This window comes from Gymnodraco acuticeps, unplaced genomic scaffold (genome assembly GCF_902827175.1).
Source record: "Gymnodraco acuticeps unplaced genomic scaffold, fGymAcu1.1, whole genome shotgun sequence".
Lineage (NCBI taxonomy): Eukaryota > Metazoa > Chordata > Actinopteri > Perciformes > Bathydraconidae > Gymnodraco > Gymnodraco acuticeps.
The window spans coordinates 527,884-549,546 of record NW_022989953.1 but is presented as its reverse complement, the minus strand read 5'-3'; the positions used below and the strand labels follow the sequence as shown (position 1 = coordinate 549,546).

Here is a 21,663-nt window from a genome sequence, read left to right as displayed (position 1 = left end):
GGAGAAAGCCATAGTCATACCAATGCTCATTAGTGTTGTTGCCTCATGAGGAAACCAACCATGGTTGGTTGAAACCAACCATGGCTGCAGCTTGATCACAACGCACTGACGGTTGATGAAAGGCTGCTTCCAGACTACCGTCTGTTGCTTAGTTTTGGACAGACCTATGGGGACAAACCCCGAGAGCTTCTCCATTATATAATACAGTACACATAACTGTTATAAAACACAGACAGTGTGTAATGTTTACTTCAAATCACCAAGATCTTTAACCTTCAACATTTTGCTTTTGGATAACTCAAAACCATCAGGATGTGCATCACTCTTAGGGCCAATTTAAAATAAATACGTTTGGTGAAAAACCGACATATTCAAATTGATGTAAAAATAATCTGTTATTTAGCTTTTCATTTTTTCCTCTACATTTAAAGTGATGGGAGGCAAAGGAGGAGTAATTGGATAACCATTTAATGGCAATGGGATTGTGCATGCTCAGAGATCCTTAATGTTATCACTTTCACCAGGGTTGTTTTGACAATTTTAAATCTCAAGCAATGGAAAAAAGTTAAACACAGGAGCTACTTGTTCAATTCTCTTGAAGTAGCAAAATGACTGTCAACATTGCGTTCTAGCACACACCAAGTCTGTTCTCTGCCAAGAGAGGCTACACTCTGGCCCTAAATACTTTGTGAGCTATTCACATGTACAAATATGCAATATTGGTTACTTTTTTAATAAGTTTGCTGCTTTAGCAAATCACATTTCCAACACGTTTTGCAAGACAAGACGCACCACTAGTCTGAGGCATCAATGTTTCGACAGTGACGGCGTGTCTGATCATGGAGTTCATCACCTTGTGAATTAATTTTCCCTTGATCCTAAAAATCAGGATTGACCATTGCTGCCATAACAGCAAACTGTGTGCTGCCTCCCTACAGGGTGACATTGGGCCATTGACTGCAGCAGTACATCTGAAGCACCTCAGCTCATTTTACCAAGGCTTGAAACCTTATACACGAGTTCGATTTCTTTAAGCCAAATCAAGACATCAGATTTTCAAGGAACTGCATTTATTTCAACATCGTAAACAAGTACAAAATTCACCATTCTCTGTAGACATTTGCAACAGGAATGTAGTCAAAGTAGTTCACAAAGGCTCCATTCCAAGAGCAGAAGCGGGCTGAGGTCCTTCACTGACAGCAGCTTGTGTCACAAGTCTTCCCTTTGCACACGCAGCCAGAGGCGCATTTGGTGCAGCCGGATGGGCAGCATGGGCAGCAGCCTGCAATACAACAACAAAAAATATGTTAAGTGACAGTACAGCAAAAAGTTATATTTAGTACTAAATCCAGGACATTAACCTATTGGTGCCCCAAGACTATATTTATAATGAAAAACCAAGAGGCCACATCTGATCCACTGGTCTAAAGCTTGAAATCTGGGCATTTATCCAACATTACATTTTTAAATCAAATGGCAAATCCCTATGGGAAAATGTACTAATAAAAAGGGTCAATTCATTTTACACTGCATGTGGGTATATTGAGAGTTAAAGTAGATAGATATGGTACAGCCTTTTCTTTCCATATATAGTTAGTCTTTAGCCACATAAAGAACAGCAGTCCATTTAAAAAGAATACAACTGAAAATTGAGCATTAACACTTTTAGATTGGAGCTCATTATCCCAATAGGAGCCACCTGGGCAGTTGCTCACAGCAATTAAAACAAGGGGATACCAGATACAGACTACAAAACCCCCAAAAAGCAAGTGATAAAATGTAAAGAAACTATACATCACTGACATGTTACCTTTTGGCCTATAGATAGCTGCGAAGATAATATAACATCGTGAAAAGAGTGTGAGGTTAGGCCATATTGCATCCACGTGCATCCCTCCCCACGTGTCGAGGTATTGGACTTACTCTTCTTGCAGCTGGTGCAGGAGCAGTTTGTGCAAGTGCAGGATCCTCCGCAGTTGCAGGTCCCACCTGGAAAACCAAGTCATCTTTATACTGTATCGTCCATATGCAGATATCATACTATTTTTAACGACTAATGTCAAAGCGTAACCGTAAACAACACTTACTTTTGGAGCAGTCGCAGGGGTCCATGTTCTCAGGTGATGTCTCTCGTCCTCGTGAGTAGGTGCAGTGTATCTGGTCTCAGATGAGAGCGTGTTGTGAGCTCTGGAAGATGTGCGGTGCTTTTAAAGCCTTCTGGGAACAACAGAACCGGGTGCAAATGCGTCTGTCACGCTGCACGCAGGCACGTGATGATTACAAAGACGTTTGTGCACACGACTTCATGATGAGACATTCAGAGCAGGAGGAATGTCTCTGCTCCCGAGACGGCGTTTTGTCTGAACCTTACATAAGACCCCATTTCCCCCCCATGGAAACACTAAAGCTCGGAATAATTAATGTGTTTACAAACGGAGAAAAACATCAGTGGTCATGGCAGTAGAACACGGGTAACAAAAGTTCATCACGGGTCTATTTTATTTTCAGAGAGTCCTTTGGGACCCTAATAACACCCGTGTCTCCCATTTTATCATTCCCTAACGTGTTCTGTCAGTAATGATAAACGGAGCCTATTGTTTTGGAAGAAAAAAGGCAATTTTATTTTGGAAAACATTTCGGTATGCGCACATCTCTTAATTAATACACTCATGTCATGCGCTCAGTTTGCACACGGATACGCTAAATCAAAGGTCAAATGAATGCGGGTGAGTGCCTAGTCAGGCTGCGATACTGTCATCAACATTGCATTTATGTAACCATTGAACGTGTTTTTAAGTTGCGTTCTTTGACAATAAAAACGCCTACTGAACTGTACCCCTAAATACATAATAGCCTACATCAGCTATGGCCACTCTTGATCCAGTACACAAAACACATTGTTCTACTAATTTGTTTTTTTGACCCACATGTAGGGTCTGAACTGCCATAGACACTGTCCTACATGTCACCAATAAGGAATGTTGTGACCCAAAAAACCTTAAGTGTGTCATGTAGCCTACTGTATTATTTTTAAAAAATAATGTATTCTACTAAATTCATACAAAAACAAAGAAGTATATTCATACACACAAAATGAACAAAATTAGTAGAAGTGGGAGGGCTGAAGCATAGCTTATGGGAAGTAGCCCTCCCGTGAATCATCATTGGCATCAATATAACATTGACATTATTGCGTCAAAAACGCATAAATTAAGGAGTAATGTTTTTTTTTCAGAAATAAAGACACTAAAGAAAACTGGAGAAAAATAAATAAATAAAAGTTAGGGCAAGAAAAAAAATAATGCATATATAAATAGGACAAACGAGATACAAAATAAATGCATATATAGGACAAACTATAGGGTAATTTTCTGCACATGTCAATAGCAGTTGTTAAAACTACCATTTTAGAAAATGAAAATACTATATGTACATACATATGCATGCATAAAAAACAAATGAATAATGATAATAATAATATATGCATATAAACATTATGAACACTTATTTTTATGTTGTGCATAATCAGTACTGTTTTAAGCTTTACATTATGTCAACCCATTTGAATAGATTGAGTTTTTTAAATATGGGAGTTGTGTGTTCATATTCACCAACAACACAGACTATTCGTAAGACTTTTTTTTGGGATGTTATTATTTTTTGTAGATTTGTTGAGTATGTCTTTCCCCATATTTCGGAGCAGTAGTAAAGGTAAGGGAGAAATAGACTGTTATAAAGAGTTCTGAGTATTCTTTCCTCGAGAATGTTCTTAGTACGATACAAAATACCTATTGTTTTTGACAGTTTAGTTTGTACATAATTGATATGGTGCTTCCAGTTGAGTTTTTCGTCAACAAGCAGTCCTAAAAATGTACATGCACCAACTTTTTCTATCTCAGTATTGCACATCCGTATAATGCAGTCATTTCTACTCTCAGACTTTGTATTGAATAACATGTAATTTGTTTTGGTCCAAATTAAGGGAACATGTATTAACTGCAAACCAGTTACATAGTATTTCTAATTCTGCATTCACAATTTTAACAAGATCGCCAAGATTATGATGGGAGCAGAGAATGGTGGTATCATCAATATAGTTTATTTTTATTTCAATAAGAAATTGGTCAAAAGAAAGACGTAATATTCGTTTTGTAATTGTACAGTGTGCAACTTTAAGATTCTGTAGTTAAACATTATTCTGTAGTGGTTAATGTATTGGAAAATCTGAATGTTGTGGCTGCACTCCTTCAGATATAGATTAAAAAACAACATTTTAGGATCATCGGAGTATACAAATAATAGATTTAACTGCTCCAGTCGGTGTCTGCAATAATATTAACCATTCCATGACTCTTAAACTGAAGCAGCTAAATTAAATTAAGCAATAATAATAATGTTGTGCAATCATTTACAAATGTACTGCAATAAGACAACATTTCTTCTGAGTTAAGATTAAGGGACAGACGTTTTTAGTCTTGTTCACAAAGCTGCAACAAATAACTAGCTTCAATATTGATACATTTATGTGATTATTTATTCTATTAACTATTTTCTTAACTATATATCAAATACACTGAAAAATGTTTATCAAAATATCCTGTTTGCTACCAATGATCCAATAGTTAACATTTGGAATGTTGTCTTGATAAATTACTAAAATGGTGTATTAGAATTGTTGCCAATTCTTTTTTGGTATCTTTAAATCTCTGTTAAGTTTACATGAAAATTACCTTTAGCATAGTGTCTCAGTGATCATTCTTATCCATATGTAATGTTTGAGAAGTGTACACCAATACACATACTACACAAGTGTTTTACCCAGTATCGCCCCGGACACCAAGGTAAACAAATACAAGCAGAACAAATGCTTGAAAAAATACCAAAACGGTTCATTAGGTCTTTTAATTTGTGTACAAAACAACATTTTAAACAAAATAACAATGTCTACAACCTCTTAAAAAAAGCGACACATACAAAAAGTTTAAGTCACTTGAAGAGGTTTCTCAATATTGTCCTTTCTATGTACTCAAGATATCCAGTACAGGCTGACATCTTGTACTGGACATAATACATGGGTCCACTGTTGAAGAGGATCTCCAGAGGGTAGTCTGTGTCACTGAGCCTCCTCTACTTGAATTGGTTATCAATGAGGGTGCCCTTCATCATCTTCGTCTTCTTGACGTCCAGTTCCGCCAGCTCCTGCAGCCTCTTCTTGCTCATGCCCTTCCTCTCCAGCTGCTTCTCAATCACCATGGCGTTTTGAGCGTAAGAGTCCGCGATCTCCCTGGCCTCGATCTCCTCCTCCTCTTCGTCGATGGTGGAGACTGTGACGGAGCTGAACTTGCCCATGTCTTTGGTCCTCTTGGTCATCATCACACGGACTTTCTTGGGAGCCTCCGGCTGCTTCTGGCTGTAGACGCTGGTGTTGCCGAAGTTGCCGAACTTCACCACGGCTCCGTCCACGATGAAGGTGGCCGGATGGTTCTTCGCCTGGTGCTGGTAGAAAAGCAGCAGGCCGCACTTGCCGCACTTCTTTCGGTACTGCCTCTCGATGCCATCGGCTCTCTTCAGGTACGCGTTTTCGTCCTGCTCCACGTTGCAGAACTTGTGGGCATGTTTGGCCACATCGATAACCCTGGCTTTGTCCCGGGGTCTCATGGGCAGCTTCTCCAGCTGGCAGTCCAGCACCAGCACCATCTGCCCGCACAGGCAGTAGTAGACATGGAGAGGCTTTTCTCCGTCGTCGTACTCCTCTCGGTCTCTGGTGTCCGAGCACACCACACTTCTCGACACGACCTTCGGCATCTTTACACACTAAAATATGTTAGAAAGCTAGAAGTGTGTAATTAAATGTTGATGTTAAAACGCCATGACGACGAAAACACTGGTTGAAAAGTTGCCTTGTTGAACACGGATATGAGGAAACACTTCCTGTGTCCGTCACTGTTACTGTTCCTACCCGAAACTTGGGTCATCTTTTTGTTCCGCATCATTTCAATGTTCCGCTGAGCCCTGGGTAAATAAACCATCTGGTTGCGTCATGTCCACATTTCTTACCCCCGCAACACATAAAACAAGCAACATGCATATCACATTCGGGACGTTTGATAGTCCAAGGTAAATCTGGATTACATTGCAATATAACATTGGAAAATATTATGTTTACCATCCACTGAGATGAATGTATTAGTTTCAGCTTTTGAGTGTTATGGAGCTCTTTGAGCCCAAATTATCAAATTAAATGTATATCTTCTTTTTTACATTACGTCATTTGTTAGACGCTTTTATCCAAAGCGACTTACATAGATTCAGTGTGGACAATCCCCAGATGAGCACTTTGTGGTGAAGTGTCTTGCCCAGGGACTCAACGACATGCCAACTGCAGTGGGACTGGAACTTGCTATCCCCTAAATCGAAGTCCAGCACACTATCGACTGAGCTACATCCTCTGCTAGCAGGACTGGTGTTGTGTTGCCATACTTGGACTTAAACCAAAGGTCAACATTTTCACTTAATCATTGTTGCTCTTCTAGTAAATGGCACTCTTGTAATTAAATGTTTTTGGGAATATTACCTTTAGGCACTTTAGTTTTCTAAGCAGCATCAAGTATTCATTTTTGCTTGACTTAAATATCTTATGAAAAAGGAACAGTTCCCCCAGGTGGTAAAATCGGGATTGAACATTGCTGCCTTGACACAGAACTTCATCTTTGTATTCTGCCTCCATGCGAGGCTGACCTTGGTCAGATGACTTTATACTGCAGCAGCACACCTGAAGCACCTCAGCTCATTTTACACAAGCTTGAAACCCCCCACACACTGGTTTGACTAGTTTGTTACACCAAGACAGCACAATAATATCAAGTAAATTCATTTATTTCGACATTGAAAACAAGTACCAAAAAAGACATTCACAACAGCAAATTTAGTCAAGGTATTCATAAGGGCTCCATCCCAAAGGCAGAAGCGGGCAGAGGTCAGGCCTTTCACTGACAGCAGCTTGTGTCACAAGTCTTCCCTTTGCACACGCAGCCAGAGGCGCATTTGGTGCAGCCGGATGGGCAGCATGGGCAGCAGCCTGCAAGAAGAAGGAAAAAGTGTTTGTGTCAGCCCAATAGTTAAGTCATCTTAAGTCTGAGGAAGAAAAACCCTCAGGCAGCTGTCACCTTTATCCAGTTAGCTAAGATACCAAATACTCCTTATAGGTTAGAGCCTTTTAATGCCAGTTAAACTTTATGCACAAGGAATTCCAGTGTACTCAAAGTGTTAAGAAACTGTAGTTTCATGTGGTTAAACTAGTAGTATGATAAGAAAAACTGCTTTTGAGCCAAAGACAATATCCAACATTCGGTCAACTTTGAATTCAATTACCCCAATAGGAGCCACCTGGGCAGTTGCCTTAAGCAAAAAAGATGATACCGGATACAAACTTATACATTCAGCATAAACTATAATCATGAAGGAAACATAACATCGTAAGCAATTGATTCTGTAAAAAACATTGACGAGGACAAATTGCACCCGCACTGTGAGGGACAATAATGCAAATATATTACTCTTGTTATGTAATCGATGTATGGATGTCTTGACTTACTCTTCTTGCAGCTTTTGCAGGAGCAGTTTGTGCAAGTGCAGGATCCTCCGCAGTTGCAGGTTCCACCTGGAAAACAAAATAAAGCCAGGTCAGCTTCATATCGTCCAGTAGACAAAGAAAAACGTTAACGTTTCAGCTGCTACAAACGCTAACACCTTAAACAACACTTACTCTTGGAGCAGTCGCAAGGGTCCATGTTCTCAGGTGATGTCTCTCGTCCTCGTGAGTAGGTGCAGTGTATCTGGTCGGAGATGAGAGCGTTTTGTGAGCTCTGGAAGATGGGCGGTGTTTTTAAAGCCTTCTGGGAACAACAGGACCGGGTGCAAACTGCGCCTGTCACGCTGCACGCGGGCACATAGATGATTACAAAGACGTTTGTGCACACGACTTCATGATGAGACATTCAGAGCAGGAGGAATGTCTCTGCTCCCGAGACCAATAGGAGTTGGCGTTTTGTGTGAACCTTACAAAAGACCCCCCCCCCCCTGAAACATTAATTAATGTGTTTACACACGGAGAAAAACATGCATTGACTTAACCCTTTCACGCATAGAGGCTACTACAGCGGACAGCTTTTCAAAAGGTGTTTTCTTATACAAGATGTACAAGATGGGTGGCTGATGGTGCAACTATGCCATCAAAACCCAGGAATATATGCATGAGTTTTGATCATGGTTTTGATGGCATAGTTGCACCATCAGCCACCCATACGCTGCCACTCAGTGGAAGGTCAGTGTAAGTGCATGATAAATGTCTCTAAAGTTTAGAGACATTTATCATTTAGAGTCTAAACCAAGATGAACGACAGAAAGCCAGATGGACCAAGTCACCTGCCGATATCCGGCCAATCCTTTCATGGAAAGCGCCCCCTGTATAAAACATTAGGTGACATCAAGTAACAACTAAGAAATCATATCATTCATACATTGTCAAAGTATTGATTTTATGTTTGCAGGAAATCATGATTATTCGCCTGTCCACTAAAGTGGACGTCATGCATCACTGGCTATATTTTAACTAAAATGCATACTGTTACTGCTGTTCTTCAAAATACTTCATTTGCAATATCTTAAATCAATATACTTAAGTTATTATAATGTAATTTTAAGTTTGCACCTTTTTATTTATCATTTTTTCCAAATGTACAAGTTTTCAGTTTAGACTTTAACGCATATCCACCTGAGTGGACATATAAAACATTTTTTTTCTAAATTTGAAAAAACTAGATAAAAATAAACTAAAGTTAAAATCTTGTTTTTCATGCCACAAGAGCAATAAAAAACACTTGATAAAAAAATCCTGAGTGAGGCTTTCATAATTCATGCATGAAAGGGTTAAGGGCAGTGACACAATAGTTCACTAGTAATATTTCCTCTTGAGTGAGACCTTGGGACTCTTATAACACATTTGTCTCAATTACCAGTAAAGTGAAGAATTAAGCACCGTATTTGGAGGATATGTAAATGTGGAGACATTATTACGATACGCCCTGTACATAGGCCAACTGTATCTATCATGTGCTCAGATTGCGCACGGATTTACGACGAATGCTTACTCAACATGCTTTGACGGGTGCAAAAAAAGATTAAAGTTAAATTAGTTTAGTTTTTTAGGAAACATTTGGTTTCGAAAAAGAGGTATGGATAAGCTACCATCAAATGCATCCTGAATGCCAAAAGCATAATAGTGAATCAGCCTTCCGTATGTGTTGTTTTTAAATGTAATTTATTATAAATAAATCGTTTTTTAACATTACATATGCTTAGTTTTTGAAAGGGTTATTTGTTTGTCTCTTTGTGTATTGCACATGATTTTGCAAAACATTTTTCATTCATATTTTAACCGTATTATAATTCCCTTCTTTTATTCTGAAGGTCAGTTGTATTTCAGGAGACCTTGCCTAAACAACAAAAACAAAGGCTATCCTAAATATATAGGCTACATTGCATATGCCTTTACAATCAAATAACATTCAACTGTTGTTAATTGACCATGTGATCCGTATGGGTTCCGGAATTGTATAATTATAAACACATAAACACATTGGTCTTAAAGTCTGGTTATTTCTCGACAGTAAAAAATGTCAAGTCATAGTGATTTTTAACTATTCAAGATGAACATTGCATGCGTGTAGTTTCGGTCCAGTTGTTTCCTTCACCAAAAGGAATGTTCTGTAATGTTCCTCGGTGTTTTAGGGTCCGTGTCTGCACACGGCAAAAACAAACTGCCAAACGCGACCCCTCCCGCTGCTCTGCACCCGGCTGCTTCAACAAGCCCTCGTGAGCAAACCAAAGTAAATAAACCATTGTAATATGCTGCCTTTACGTACGATGTGCTGTAGGATAAATATTATCCACGATAACACATGACATACAAGTTGTGGCTTGATACGGAGACTACAGCCTACAAACCAGACAGCAAAGTTTCAGCAGTAGCCCAGTTATGGCTGTATGAATATGTTTGTTTGTCACGTTTAGCTAGCATACATTCAACAGGTGGTTGTCTTTTTACCTTCACTCTACCAGGATGTAGGATTTTGTGGTGGGGTCCTGAAGGCAGCATTGTCCTTTTTTTTGCGCTCGCCACTTTCCGGCTTGGTGTTTTTCCACACAGGTTATTGCTAAACATGTCAGTGCGTAAGGAGAATAGACCGTTCATGGTAATGAGCTGACTAATGGGAAGTGACCGAAATAAATGATTTAGAGCTGAGTGCAACTTTTTTCCCCAACTACAGTAATTACAAGACATACATCACAGTCCACAGGAGTAAATACACAGCAAAGGTATAAACATTTTTATAGTATTATTTGTTTACTAAAACCAAGAGGTCGGAGAGCTACTGAGATCTTATAATTGAGTAAAAGTAGAATTACGAAAGTGTAGAAATACTGTCTATGTTACAAGTAAAAGTCCTGCATTCAAAATGTTACAAGTAAAAGTACTAAAGTATGAGCATCAACATATACTTAAAGTACCAAAAGTAAAAGTACATAGGCCTATTATGCAAATAAGTCAATTTCAGAATAATTTATATGATATATTTTGATTATAATTATTGATGCATTAAAGTGTTATCAAAGCTGGTAAAGGTGCAGCTAGTTTGAATGACTTTGTATACTGCAGGGTAGCTTGTGAATTTACTCCAGGTGTAACTAAAGTCTTTAAGTGTTATATTATATTTTTAATAATTAATCAAAATCTGTAAATTTAAGGTGCAAAATAAAAGTATTGGAGTAAAGTATACGATGATTGAACATCATTGAGTCTTGATTCCTTGTCCAATAATATAAAGGTTCTGGCTTTCAAGAAAGTGATCATGTATCATTCATGTTTAGTCTATGAATCCTATGTCACTGATTGTAGAGCGTGTACACTGCACAGAGAGGTGCTGTTGCTTTCAGAGAACTCTAGAGGGAAACATATACACATTATTAGACAATAAGAGTTTTCCTTGTCCAACAGTTTTGAAACTTGGTATTTGAACCATCGGTATTTCAGGTACCCATACAAAAAAAGTTAATCTACATTTGACCTTGCATTGTAAGATCTGCAGAAAAAAACATATATGCAACAGCTAGGCTATGAATGAAACTAATAATATATCAATTAGAAATGATTGAATGGAAAAGTGTAGGATGCCAAAAGCATGTGCAAGCAAGGCATGCTACAATTTGTTTGCATAAAATGTAAACTATGTTGTTTTCTTTCTTGCTCTGACAGTGTACACATTTGTATTCTAAAGATTGGAAGTTGTGACATACGGATCCTCAACAAGACAGATCTAATGTTCTACAATCATTAGGAGGGAAATATTTGTCTTGGTCCTGATCAAACTCTTAATTCTTACTTGTGCTGTGTGCATACGTGTTGGATGATGAACGTGCACGTGTGTATGTAAAGGGCAGAGTTCAGAGGGAATTTGATCCATAGCTACCATGAATGACATGCTCAATACCCTTACAAGCTATTTTACCTTGCATTAAAACAGACCAAAACAAGGCATTGCAAGGTTTATTTGCTGTAATGCCATAAAGTCATCAGATGATTTCACTTGTCTCATTTGATCTATTATGACATAATACAAATGTAATTCATTTTTATTATTATAAGCACATTCAGTTTCTTGTAATCACAATTCCTAATATTGAATTAAGAAAATAATGAAAAAGTTATCATTTTCGAAAGATGATGTCACTCAAACTTAAAAAAGCACAGATCTGACTGGAAGAAGTCCTGCTGTCACTGAGCTCCTTGCTATTTGCTGAGCAGGCTGGGATCTTATTCCACAGACCGCATGCGTCTCTCTCGATCACCCCCAAGCCTCCTGACACAATGAAATGAAGCAAAGAAGACCAGCTTCTAGAGAGAAAACAAATAGTTTTTCTGCATGTTAAATCTAAATCAGGCAGTGGTCCATATGCCACTAAACAAACTTCACTTGCCTTCGGTCACAAATCATATGCTGTGTAAGGAAAGAGGACTAATCTGTTTGATAGGAGGCTGCACACACTTTTTGACGTCCTAAAGCAGGTCAGTTCAGCAGCAATATTATACGATGGGTTCTTTGAAAGGCCAGGCATGATACTCTTTGAAAGCATCAAACAGCTTTTGGGAATTTCTTGCAAACACAGAGTTAACAACTGAAATAATTAGAGTTATTAGTTATTAAGACATGAGTGAATTAGTTTGTATCGAGTTAATTGTTTCTCATATATTCTTATGTTTGAATATGGAAATGAGACATGATCTAATGCTAATTTGGATGCATTTAGGGGAAATCTACAGACACAAATAGACAAAGGTATTAAAATAAACATCTCAATGTGTATTTTAGGATACTTTCTTTGCCTTCAGTGTCTCGCCTTAATTCAATCAGATATAGTCCCTTGAAAAAGGTGAAAAAGGTCAAGCTGAGATATTGCTAGAATGACATCACTTCACTTGCAAGCAGATTGATATGTACAGCTTATCTTTGGTTGTATGGTAGACTGATTCCAGAACAGAGGTGTGAGTGAATTACTGTTGAATAGTCTGATTGGGTGTGAGGGTCATTAATCATGTTAAACAGAGCACATCATGCAGCTTTTGATAAGCCCAGAAACTAGCAGTGCAAAGAGGTGGAGTCCAGTTAACGGAAATGATTCTAAAAAATAGCCAACAGTTGTATTAAAAGATTGTTTCAAGATGTTATGGCATGAGTATATATACAGTATATGACTATTTATACAGGTATGATGCTTTTATTTCACTGTCCTAACTAACCCTGTGTTTTTACCTGCGGCTCTGTTTGCTGCAGGTTAGTCTTAGAAGGCATTTAGGAAATAATGTATAAATGTAAAGCTCTGCCATGTAGAGCATGGACCGTATCCACAGTGTGTTAAAATGGCAAAGCTTTTGAGTTTTAACTGGTTTTCACGTGTGTCTTCTCAAAGAAACTGACTAACATTTATTAATACTATGTTTTTGACATATTTGTATCCAGTTACATTCCCTCATAAGTATGAGGGGACATAATGTATCATGTAACTATTTCACACACATCTTTAGTCAGCTTAATCATGGTTTACATGTCGCTCTCTTTGCAGATTGTGCAATGGATCATGTGCTGAACATTGCTGACAGCTCCATCTTCACTCCGCATGTTTACCCGGCCTCATGGTCGGAGGAGGGGGCCCTGCGTCAGATAGTCAGCCTGTGGCTGGTGACCAACCTGGGAGCGGTGCTGCTCTTCCTGGGCTGTGGTGCTCTCAACTTCTACTACGTGTTTGACCATAAACTCATGATGCATCCATTGTTTCTCAAGGTGGGTTGTTTGTTTAACCTGGTTTACAAATGTTCCCTAGGAAACCAAATCGATGCGTCAAACTGCCATACAATAAGTGTCACGGTGTGTGAAGCAGGTAGGACCCAAATGCAGAATAAAGTGACAATTCCTTTATTTCAAGGCTAGGTGATAACAACGACAAAACAGAACACTCACCGACGAACTAGTCATGACAAAAGACGAACCGACAAAGACAGACAGAAAAACCAGAACTTAAATACACACAAGACTAATCACAGAAACAAGACACAGATGAGGAGGGAGGAGAAAACACAGGGACACCAGGTGAACACAATCGGGTAAATTAGACACACCAGGGAAACTAACGACCGGGAACCACAGACAGATTTAAACAAGACACAACGCAGACAGAAACAGGCAAGACAGGAAGTGAAGACCCTTCAACATAAAACATGAAACAAGACAAGACACCATAAAGACAGATCGTGACAGTACCCCCCCCCTCAAGGGACGGATCCCAGACGTCCCAAAAAAAACCACAAAAGTCCAAAACCTCAAGCAGGGTGGGTGGAGGGGGTCCGGAGGAGGGACGTATCACTAGGCCACCAGGGTGGGTGGAGGGGGTCAGGAGGACGGCACTGAGCTGACCGCCCAGAGGCACAGCAGAGGACCAGGAAGGGATCTCGGGCGGACGGCCCGGGGGCAAGGCAGAGTTCAAAAAGGGGGACTCGGGCGGCCGAGCATGAGGGTGAAGGCAGCGGCAGGAAGAGTCAGGGGGCCGAGATTGCGGGCGAAGACCACGGCTCACAGACGGCCGGGCTCGAGGACGAGGGCAGCGGCAGGAAGCGTCAGGGGGCCGAGATTGCGGGCGAAGACCACGGCTCACAGACGGCCGGGATCGAGGGCGAAGACCACGGCTCGGGCCTCGAGGGCGAAGACCAGAGAGCTCCGGAGGCCGGGCAGGAAGGCGCTGACGGGCCAGCGCCGGAGGCCGGGCAGGACCCGGTGTCGGCCGGACAGGAACCGGAGCTGGTGGGACAGGCCTCGGCAGGATCCCCCACGGAAGAGGACCAGGACACGGGATTGGCAGGACCCCCGGCGAGACAGAGGATGGCGGGGCCTCCAACGGAACAGGACAAAGGGTTGGCAGGACCCCCGGCAGGAGAATAGTCGGCGGGGCCTCCAACGGCACAGGACAAAGGGTTGGCAGGACCCCCGGCAGGAGAGTAGACGGCGGGACCTCCAACGGAACAGGACAAAGGGTTGGCAGGACGCCCGGCAGGAGAGTAGTCGGCGGGGCCTCCAACGGCACAGGACAAAGGGTTGGCAGGACCCCCGGCAGGAGAGTAGTCGGCGGGGCCTCCAACGGAACAGGACAAAGGGTTGGCAGGACCCCCGGCAGGAGAATAGTCGGCGGGGCCTCCAACGGCACAGGACAAAGGGTTGGCAGGACCCCCGGCAGGAGAGTAGACGGCGGGACCTCCAACGGAACAGGACAAAGGGTTGGCAGGACCCCCGGCAGGAGAGTAGTCGGCGGGGCCTCCAACGGCACAGGACAAAGGGTTGGCAGGACCCCCGGCAGGAGAGTAGTCGGCGGGACCTCCAACGAGACAGGACAAGGAGCTGGCAGGACCCCCCGGCAGGAGAGTAGACGGCGGGACCTCCAACGGGACAGACATACGATTGGTAGGACCCCCGGCAGAGGAGTAGTCGACGGGTCCTCCAACGGGACAGGACATGGAGTTGGCAGGACCCCCAGCGGAACCTCCAACCGACCAGGACATTGGGTAGGGAATTGAGACGTGACTCGAGAGGGGACTCGAGAGGGAACTTGTATCGGTCGGTACGCCGACAGGACACGGGGAACTGGCGTCGTCTGGGGAGCCAGCAGGAGACGAGGTGCTGGAGTCGGCCGGTACGCCGACAAGACTCGGGGAGCTGGCGTCGGCTGGGGAGCCAGCAGGAGACGAGGTGCTGGAGTCGGCCGGTACGCCGACAAGACTCGGGGAGCTGGCGTCGGCTGGGGAGCCAGCAGGAGACGAGGTGCTGGAGTCGGGACCATGACTGCTGGAGCCGGTACTTGAGCCGGAACCATGGCTGGAACTGGGGCCGGAAACATGGCTGCTGGGCCCAGTACTTGAGCCAGAATCATGGCTGGAACTGGGGCCGGAACCATGGCTGTATGGGCCAGCTCTGGTGCAGGGACTGCGGTTGTAAGATCCAGTTCTGGAGCCGGAAACATGGCTGTAAGGTTCGGAGCTGAAGCCTGGATCATGGCTGTGTGGGCCGGTTTTGGAGCCGGAAACATGGCTGCTGGGGCCGGCACTGGAGCCGGAACCATGGCTGCTGGGCAAGGAACCGGAACACGGATCCATGGCTGTGTGGGGTGGTACTGGAGCACAGTACCATGGCTATGTGGGATGGTACTGGAGCACGGAACCATGGCTGCTGGGTCCGGCACTGGAGCCGGAAACATGGCTGTTGGGGCCTGTACTGGAGCCGGAACCATGGCTGCTGGGGCTCGGGCTGCTAGCCTGGCCTTGCGACGACTCCTCTTAGCAGCCTCCTGAATACTCCGTGGACCTCCATAAGCCTGACGAGTTCCGGAATACGACTCCTGGACAGGAGCAGGAACTGGGGCAGAAGCACGGGTTGACTTCAGCCGGAACCCACCAAGGCGTATGGTGCCAGGTTGGGAATTGGGAGACAGGGAGCTAGCATGCCTGGAATCACATGCTTGAAGGAAGTCCAAAATCAAGTCAGGTAAAAACTCAACAAAACATGGTTTCTCTGCTGCCAACCGGAGCGCCTCTACCAGAGCGGCCCTCTTCTGCCGAACACTGGACGCTCCCTTCCATCAATCGAAGCAGCAAGCCAGATAGAAGGTTAAATGCTGTAATTCAACCTCCCATGGATCATCTGCTGGGTCCATTTTGTGGTCGGTTCGTTCTGTCACGGTGTGTGTGAAGCAGGTAGGACCCAAATGCAGAATAAAGTGACAATTCCTTTATTTCAAGGCTAGGTGATAACAACGACAAAACAGAACACTCACCGACGAACAAGTCATGACAAAAGACGAACCGACAAAGACAGACAGAAAAACCAGAACTTAAATACACACAAGACTAATCACAGAAACAAGACACAGGTGAGGAGGGAGGAGAAAACACAGGGACACCAGGTGAACACAATCGGGTAAATTAGACACACCAGGGAAACTAACGACCGGGAACCACAGACAGATTTAAACAAGACACAACGCAGACAGAAACAGGCAAGACAGGAAGTGAAGACCCTTCAACATAAAACATGAAACAAGACAAGACAAAACACCATAAAGACAGATCGTGACAATAAGCCCTCTTATATATTTATTTGCCACTTCACTTTGAAAAGAAAACGAAACCCTACATTTGAATTACTTTCTTTTTACTAATCTAAGGAGGACTTTTTTTTCACAGTCCAAGATTTGTCAATAGTTAACATCATGGATTTCATGAAGCACACAATACAGCAGCAATGACCAAATTGGTTACCAGGACAATTGCATCTGGGCAAACATGATCAAATGGCAAAATCTTTTGGAAAATACAAATTTCAATGTTGAAGCCATGACTCTAAATTAACAGCCTTATATAATAAAATGTGTGATGTTAAGAAAGATTTATTATTGCAGACCTGGTGACAATTCAAAGCAAACTTCTCCCACACCTTAACTTTGTCTATCTGATCCAACAACAGAACCAGGTCAAACAAGAGATTGAACTATCAATCATCTCCATTTTCTGGATGAGCTTCCCAACAGTGGCCATTTTCTTCTGGGAGGTCCAGGGAAACAGCAAACTTTTCGACAACATCAGCGAATCTTCTCTGGGTAAGACAACCGTTAAAAACCAGGCTTGAACCTTAGGTGAAATTAAAGGTTATCTAATTACAGTCACCAATGGAATATTACTTGTTTGTTGCAATAGGTCATACACAATGATTCCTAATGAGACTTATTAGCCATTGGTTTGTTTCTTTCTCAGGCTGGCCCGGGGTGTTCCTGAGCATTGCTGGTTTATTGTTCTTTACTGACATGTGCATCTACTGGATACACCGCTTCCTGCACCATAAGAGCATTTACAAGGTGAGCCTTAGCATGTTAATTGCTGGTTCGTAGCAACTCTAAACTATATATTTATATAAACATTTATCAAATGAGTGTATATGAAACAGGTCAGTTGTTGTGATGGACCCACTGAGAATTAACATCTAACAGCTCTACAAAACATTTGAGCATTTCAGCTTGTTTTTTTTTTTAAAACAATGTTTAAGTTGAGTCTCACAGCTCTCGTCATCTGTTCTCCTCAGTGAGCTGCTGTTTTCAGACCTGATAAACCTGCAGGTCCGCTGCAACTCTTACTATTTTTAACTCCAGGCTGAAGACCTTTCTTTTTGCTACTGCTTTTAATTGGACTATTGATATCTCACACTGTAACTTGTAATAATGTATTTTATACCTGTGTTATTCTTAGCTTGTTTTATGTTTATTTTATTCTCTTTCCTTTTTAATGTTAGTTTTAAATGTGTTTCCGCCTCACTACTTTAATGTTGCCATCCGGAATCACCATGCTTTCTAACTTCACCACTTTATGTACCTTGGGAGCCTGATATGTGTTATTTCTGACTGAAACATTCCTGTTATTCAGACTGTGTTTCTCCCCCCTCAGCATTTACATAAGCAGCACCACATATTTAAGATCCCTACGCCTTTTGCCAGCCATGCCTTCCACCCGCTGGACGGCTTCCTGCAGAGCCTTCCCTATCACATCTACCCGTTCATCTTCCCCCTCCACAAGGTGCTGATCTAATGAGGACTACAAGTTAAACTGCATATTTCACAATAATGTCCGTGACATTTGCTGGAAATGTAGCATACGAAAAAAAGTCAAATAAGTACATTATTGACCGTTGTGAAATCTCTGTCAAAAATATGCAGACACTTTGTTAATTGGGTAGCATTTATATTTTTGCCCAAGACTTGAGTGAACTGTAAAACGTTTTAAGTGACATTTGGGATTTTTTGAATTACAGGCGGTCTATCTGTCACTTTTCGTCTTTGTCAACATCTGGACCATTTCCATACACGATGGAGACTACCGCATCCCCGGCCCCCTGATATGTCTGATCAATGGCGCTGCTCACCACGTAGACCATCATCTCTTCTTCAACTACAACTACGGACAGTACTTCACGCTCTGGGATCGTATCGGGGGCTCCTACAGACACCCCTCAGCCCTGATGGGGAAGGGGCCACACGACCACATCCCCAAGCTCATGGCAGAGGCTGCACACACACAGTGAAGATCCAGATATCACTTTTTCACTCTAACCTCTCAGGGAAGCTCCTAAAGTGATGCTTAGAAAAGAGACAATTGCATCAGATGCAAACAACTCAAACTAAGTGAGTTGGTAAGTAAGTTGTTAAAATATGAATAAAACATAATTATGGGGAAATATGTTTTTGTAAAAGATAATGGTGACATGCCAGTTGGCTGGAAATAACACTATACTGCAGTGAATAAAAACCAGCAAAGTAAAGGCATACTTAATTTGTATGTGTTAGGGTTTTAACCAAGCTCTTGTAGCGATCTCTGATTTGAGAATCCCAACTTCATAAAATCAGGGCAATGTTTCTTTGTAATAGGATTGATGGACGTTTTTTTTACAAATCGAACACAGTCTGTGTGTTTGTCCACCACTGTCCTCACTTTCCAGATTCAACCGCAAATGACAAAAAACTCAACAGATGACAGAGGCAAGGCAATTGTCTGTGACCCTTTTCCATTTATGTTATTACAATTTATTTATGAAGAATGGATTAGAAACCCAATAACAATGCAAACATACATTTTGCCTCATCCCTGCTTAGCTGGAACTTGTTGTATATACTTCAGTAAAAATGCAAAAAGATGAAGTGTCCATCTGCATGTATGTATGTTTATGTCCAATAGTCTGATTCCACATTACACTTTCAGTTGCCAGTGCTCGGTGTGTTTTCGTGCAGGCTCTGCAGGGCGAGGTCTGTCCACTTCATCTCTTGCTCTTTCACAGACTCTGTGGAACCTCCATTGTCCTGCTCAGCCTCAGGCAATTCACTCTGACAGAGAACAGGGGAGACAGGATGCCATGAATAAAAGGAGCAATTCACTCTATACTTAAATCAACATTGTAATAGTGTCAAGACGAAATCGGAATATTTGAGGGGAAGCAAAAAATAATTGTAAAATGTAAACAGACTATATAAAATGCTGTTGCTAACATGAATGTGTTTGTAATACCAGAGGGATGGTGACATCTTCATACGGCAGCTTGTCTTCCCTCCAGGCATCATCAGTGAGATCCAGGACTCTCCCATCTCGTTGGATTTCACTGTCCATCTTCCTAGCAGGGCCCTGTTCAAACTCTCAGAATGTCTCCCCTGACAGAGTTAGTTAGCTTCAAGCTAACTGCAACACTGAACACACTGCTGCAGAATGTGCAGATACCTGGTTCACTGCTACTAGTTAACATCCAAACAACCATAAATGGTCAGAAATACATGGTAAACAATGTATTCGAAAAATATGTGGTTTCAGTTTGTAGTTTTCAGAAGGTTTTTATTTACTTTTAACCGCTTTACCAATGCATATCAGAAGTAGTGCGGTAATTATACGTAAACATCCGGCGCCTGGTGATGATGTCGATTAATGACGCCTTCATGTACTGGAGAAAATGGGAAACTACTGTATCAGTTACACATAGATACATTCTACATATTCTTCTCACAATCCATTAAAAATACAATTACGAACAACAACAACATCCACGACAACAACAATGATGTTTAATGACGGTTTTATGCGAGTGTACAAAAGGCTCCACAGAAGTAAAACGCCTCCTGTTTCCAATGAAATTTAAACGGCCATCCCACGTATTGTTTTGCGGTCCCCATGGTAACCAGATTACTCTTCTTTGAGCTGTGTTCCTGTGAAAAAGACGTCCCATTCCTTGTCTCTGGTTTACTGCAATTGAAGGTAACTTTATTTAATTGATAACAATTGTACTACATGCAACAATAAGCTTAGTCAATTAAGGGTATTTTAGCATCTTGCCATGGAGATCCCTACAGTGTTGTTCGGTGTGACCAAGTTTTTTCTTTTGAAGTATATGGGACTACTTTATTTATTTCTACTCGTTCAATGTTAAAGACTCAACAAATCCTTCTATAACTATACAAATGTAGGTTATTTCAAACGAAATGAGAGAGCACCTCAGTTTTTCAGAGCCCTGCCAGTTTTAGACATTCATTCAGAATGAGCTTGTTTTTTCCCCATCATCATGTACTAAGGCTGTGGTTTGTGAATTCTGATGTATATTTCTTATTACAGGCACTGCAATAATGTCAGCTTCTCAAGAAAAGCAGGTGGAAAATACAGAGCCGTGTGCCAATCCTGGAAACCCAGTTTTCTCCTGCATGTTGACTTCAGAAATGAAAGGAAGACACCTAGCGCTGTGGTCCAAGACCCAGAATCCACTGTACAGGACAACTTCCAGTGACTATGGTCTTCGCACTCAAACCTCTGGAACCTCGCGCCGTGCTTTCTACCCTAAATCACAAAAATTCACTGAGGAAATTAGAAAGACTGGGCTGTTTCGTGACGACTCTCTCAATACTGCTCTTGACCGAAGCAAGGTGTAGGACTGTCCCGATTTACAGAACACCATCTAAATGCATGATTGACTGTCAATTCATCTGTGTTCTCTTATTCATGAGAAGTTTTGGTTTAGAATAAATCACTATGTAAATGGAAAAATGAAAGCCTAAGCAATTTATTAACACACAGCTATCTTTCTCTTTTCGTTAAATCCTGTAGAGAACTTATTTATGTCTGACAATCCCCTACATCTTAAACAATGCTATTAAAGCTTTAGTAGTTAAGCCCTGACTGTACATGTCACATATTTACAACACTACATCTTGCTTTAATTTACCCAAATGACCAACAAGCTGATTCTCCAAGGTTTTTTTTAAATAATGCAAATGTACAAATGCAATCTTTCCATCCTTACATTGCCTGGCATATCTTTATACGTTGAATGTTTGACTATATATATACACAAATAATAAAATCCAACATTGGTATGTAACAGCAATGCCTTACAAAAATGATATTTATCTTGCAATGGAGCTTGTTCTTTTTCTATAAGCTACTTAAAAAGACATGATATTAGTTTTGTCTTTCCTCTCCTTCAGTCCTTG

At 41.6% G+C, this 21,663-nt stretch overlaps 5 protein-coding genes across 10 annotated transcripts; 1 reads left to right on the top strand and 4 right to left on the bottom strand.

Annotated features, from left to right (window-relative positions):
• Positions 1 to 1,053: 1,053 nt before the first annotated feature.
• Positions 1,054 to 2,255, bottom strand: LOC117542806 (metallothionein B). Of its 2 annotated transcripts, none has more exons than XM_034210653.1 (3): positions 2,088 to 2,255; positions 1,924 to 1,989; positions 1,054 to 1,282 (listed from the first exon to the last, which is right to left on the bottom strand). In XM_034210653.1, the coding sequence occupies exons 1-3, from the start codon at positions 2,110 to 2,112 to the stop codon at positions 1,191 to 1,193; spliced, it is 183 nt and encodes a 60-aa protein (XP_034066544.1). In that variant the 5' UTR covers positions 2,113 to 2,255; the 3' UTR covers positions 1,054 to 1,190. The 2 variants fall into 2 exon arrangements, with proteins under 2 accessions (XP_034066544.1, XP_034066543.1); XM_034210652.1 differs by having other exon boundaries at positions 1,811 to 1,989; positions 2,088 to 2,247.
• A 2,613-nt stretch (positions 2,256 to 4,868) lies between these two features.
• Positions 4,869 to 5,976, bottom strand: cunhxorf56 (chromosome unknown CXorf56 homolog). The gene has a single exon (XM_034210669.1). The coding sequence runs from the start codon at positions 5,803 to 5,805 to the stop codon at positions 5,128 to 5,130; it is 678 nt and encodes a 225-aa protein (XP_034066560.1). The 5' UTR covers positions 5,806 to 5,976; the 3' UTR covers positions 4,869 to 5,127.
• An 884-nt stretch (positions 5,977 to 6,860) lies between these two features.
• LOC117542816 (metallothionein A) lies at positions 6,861 to 7,925 on the bottom strand. The gene is made up of 3 exons (XM_034210670.1): positions 7,766 to 7,925; positions 7,595 to 7,660; positions 6,861 to 7,078 (listed from the first exon to the last, which is right to left on the bottom strand). The coding sequence occupies exons 1-3, from the start codon at positions 7,788 to 7,790 to the stop codon at positions 6,987 to 6,989; spliced, it is 183 nt and encodes a 60-aa protein (XP_034066561.1). The 5' UTR covers positions 7,791 to 7,925; the 3' UTR covers positions 6,861 to 6,986.
• A 2,318-nt stretch (positions 7,926 to 10,243) lies between these two features.
• On the top strand, positions 10,244 to 21,557 carry sc5d (sterol-C5-desaturase). Of its 5 annotated transcripts, none has more exons than XM_034210666.1 (7): positions 10,244 to 10,377; positions 13,180 to 13,397; positions 17,121 to 17,253; positions 17,408 to 17,508; positions 18,092 to 18,220; positions 18,456 to 20,437; positions 20,792 to 21,557. In XM_034210666.1, exons 2-6 carry the CDS (start codon positions 13,188 to 13,190, stop codon positions 18,723 to 18,725), a joined length of 843 nt encoding a protein of 280 aa, XP_034066557.1. In that variant the 5' UTR covers positions 10,244 to 10,377; positions 13,180 to 13,187; the 3' UTR covers positions 18,726 to 20,437; positions 20,792 to 21,557. The 5 variants fall into 5 exon arrangements, with proteins under 5 accessions (XP_034066557.1, XP_034066555.1, XP_034066559.1 ...); XM_034210664.1 differs by lacking the exon at positions 10,244 to 10,377 and adding an exon at positions 11,824 to 12,124; XM_034210663.1 differs by lacking the exon at positions 10,244 to 10,377 and adding an exon at positions 12,707 to 12,823.
• On the bottom strand, positions 19,189 to 19,987 carry anapc13 (anaphase promoting complex subunit 13). Its single transcript, XM_034210671.1, has 2 exons — positions 19,703 to 19,987; positions 19,189 to 19,521 (listed from the first exon to the last, which is right to left on the bottom strand). Exons 1-2 carry the CDS (start codon positions 19,799 to 19,801, stop codon positions 19,396 to 19,398), a joined length of 225 nt encoding a protein of 74 aa, XP_034066562.1. The 5' UTR covers positions 19,802 to 19,987; the 3' UTR covers positions 19,189 to 19,395.
• Positions 21,558 to 21,663: the final 106 nt, after the last annotated feature.

Excerpts from the sequence above, each read along its gene's own strand:
- LOC117542806 (XM_034210652.1), bottom strand. The coding sequence starts at position 2,112 with ATGGACCCCTGCGACTGCTCCAAAA. Across the intron at positions 1,990-2,087 it reads CCCCTGCGACTGCTCCAAAA|GTGGGACCTGCAACTGCGGA; the intron begins GTAAGTGTTGTT and ends TTGGTTTTCCAG. Across the intron at positions 1,283-1,810 it reads AGCTATCTATAGGCCAAAAG|GCTGCTGCCCATGCTGCCCA; the intron begins GTAACATGTCAG and ends GTTGTATTGCAG.
- cunhxorf56 (XM_034210669.1), bottom strand. The coding sequence starts at position 5,805 with ATGCCGAAGGTCGTGTCGAGAAGTGTGGTGTGCTCGGACACCAGAGAC.
- LOC117542816 (XM_034210670.1), bottom strand. The coding sequence starts at position 7,790 with ATGGACCCTTGCGACTGCTCCAAGA. Across the intron at positions 7,661-7,765 it reads CCCTTGCGACTGCTCCAAGA|GTGGAACCTGCAACTGCGGA; the intron begins GTAAGTGTTGTT and ends TTTGTTTTCCAG. Across the intron at positions 7,079-7,594 it reads CTGCAAAAGCTGCAAGAAGA|GCTGCTGCCCATGCTGCCCA; the intron begins GTAAGTCAAGAC and ends TTCTTCTTGCAG.
- sc5d (XM_034210663.1), top strand. Across the intron at positions 13,398-17,120 it reads TGCATCCATTGTTTCTCAAG|AACCAGGTCAAACAAGAGAT; the intron begins GTGGGTTGTTTG and ends ATCCAACAACAG. Across the intron at positions 17,509-18,091 it reads ACCATAAGAGCATTTACAAG|CATTTACATAAGCAGCACCA; the intron begins GTGAGCCTTAGC and ends CTCCCCCCTCAG.
- anapc13 (XM_034210671.1), bottom strand. The coding sequence starts at position 19,801 with ATGGACAGTGAAATCCAACGAGATGGGAGAGTCCTGGATCTCACTGAT. Across the intron at positions 19,522-19,702 it reads AAGATGTCACCATCCCTCTG|AGTGAATTGCCTGAGGCTGA; the intron begins GTATTACAAACA and ends GTTCTCTGTCAG.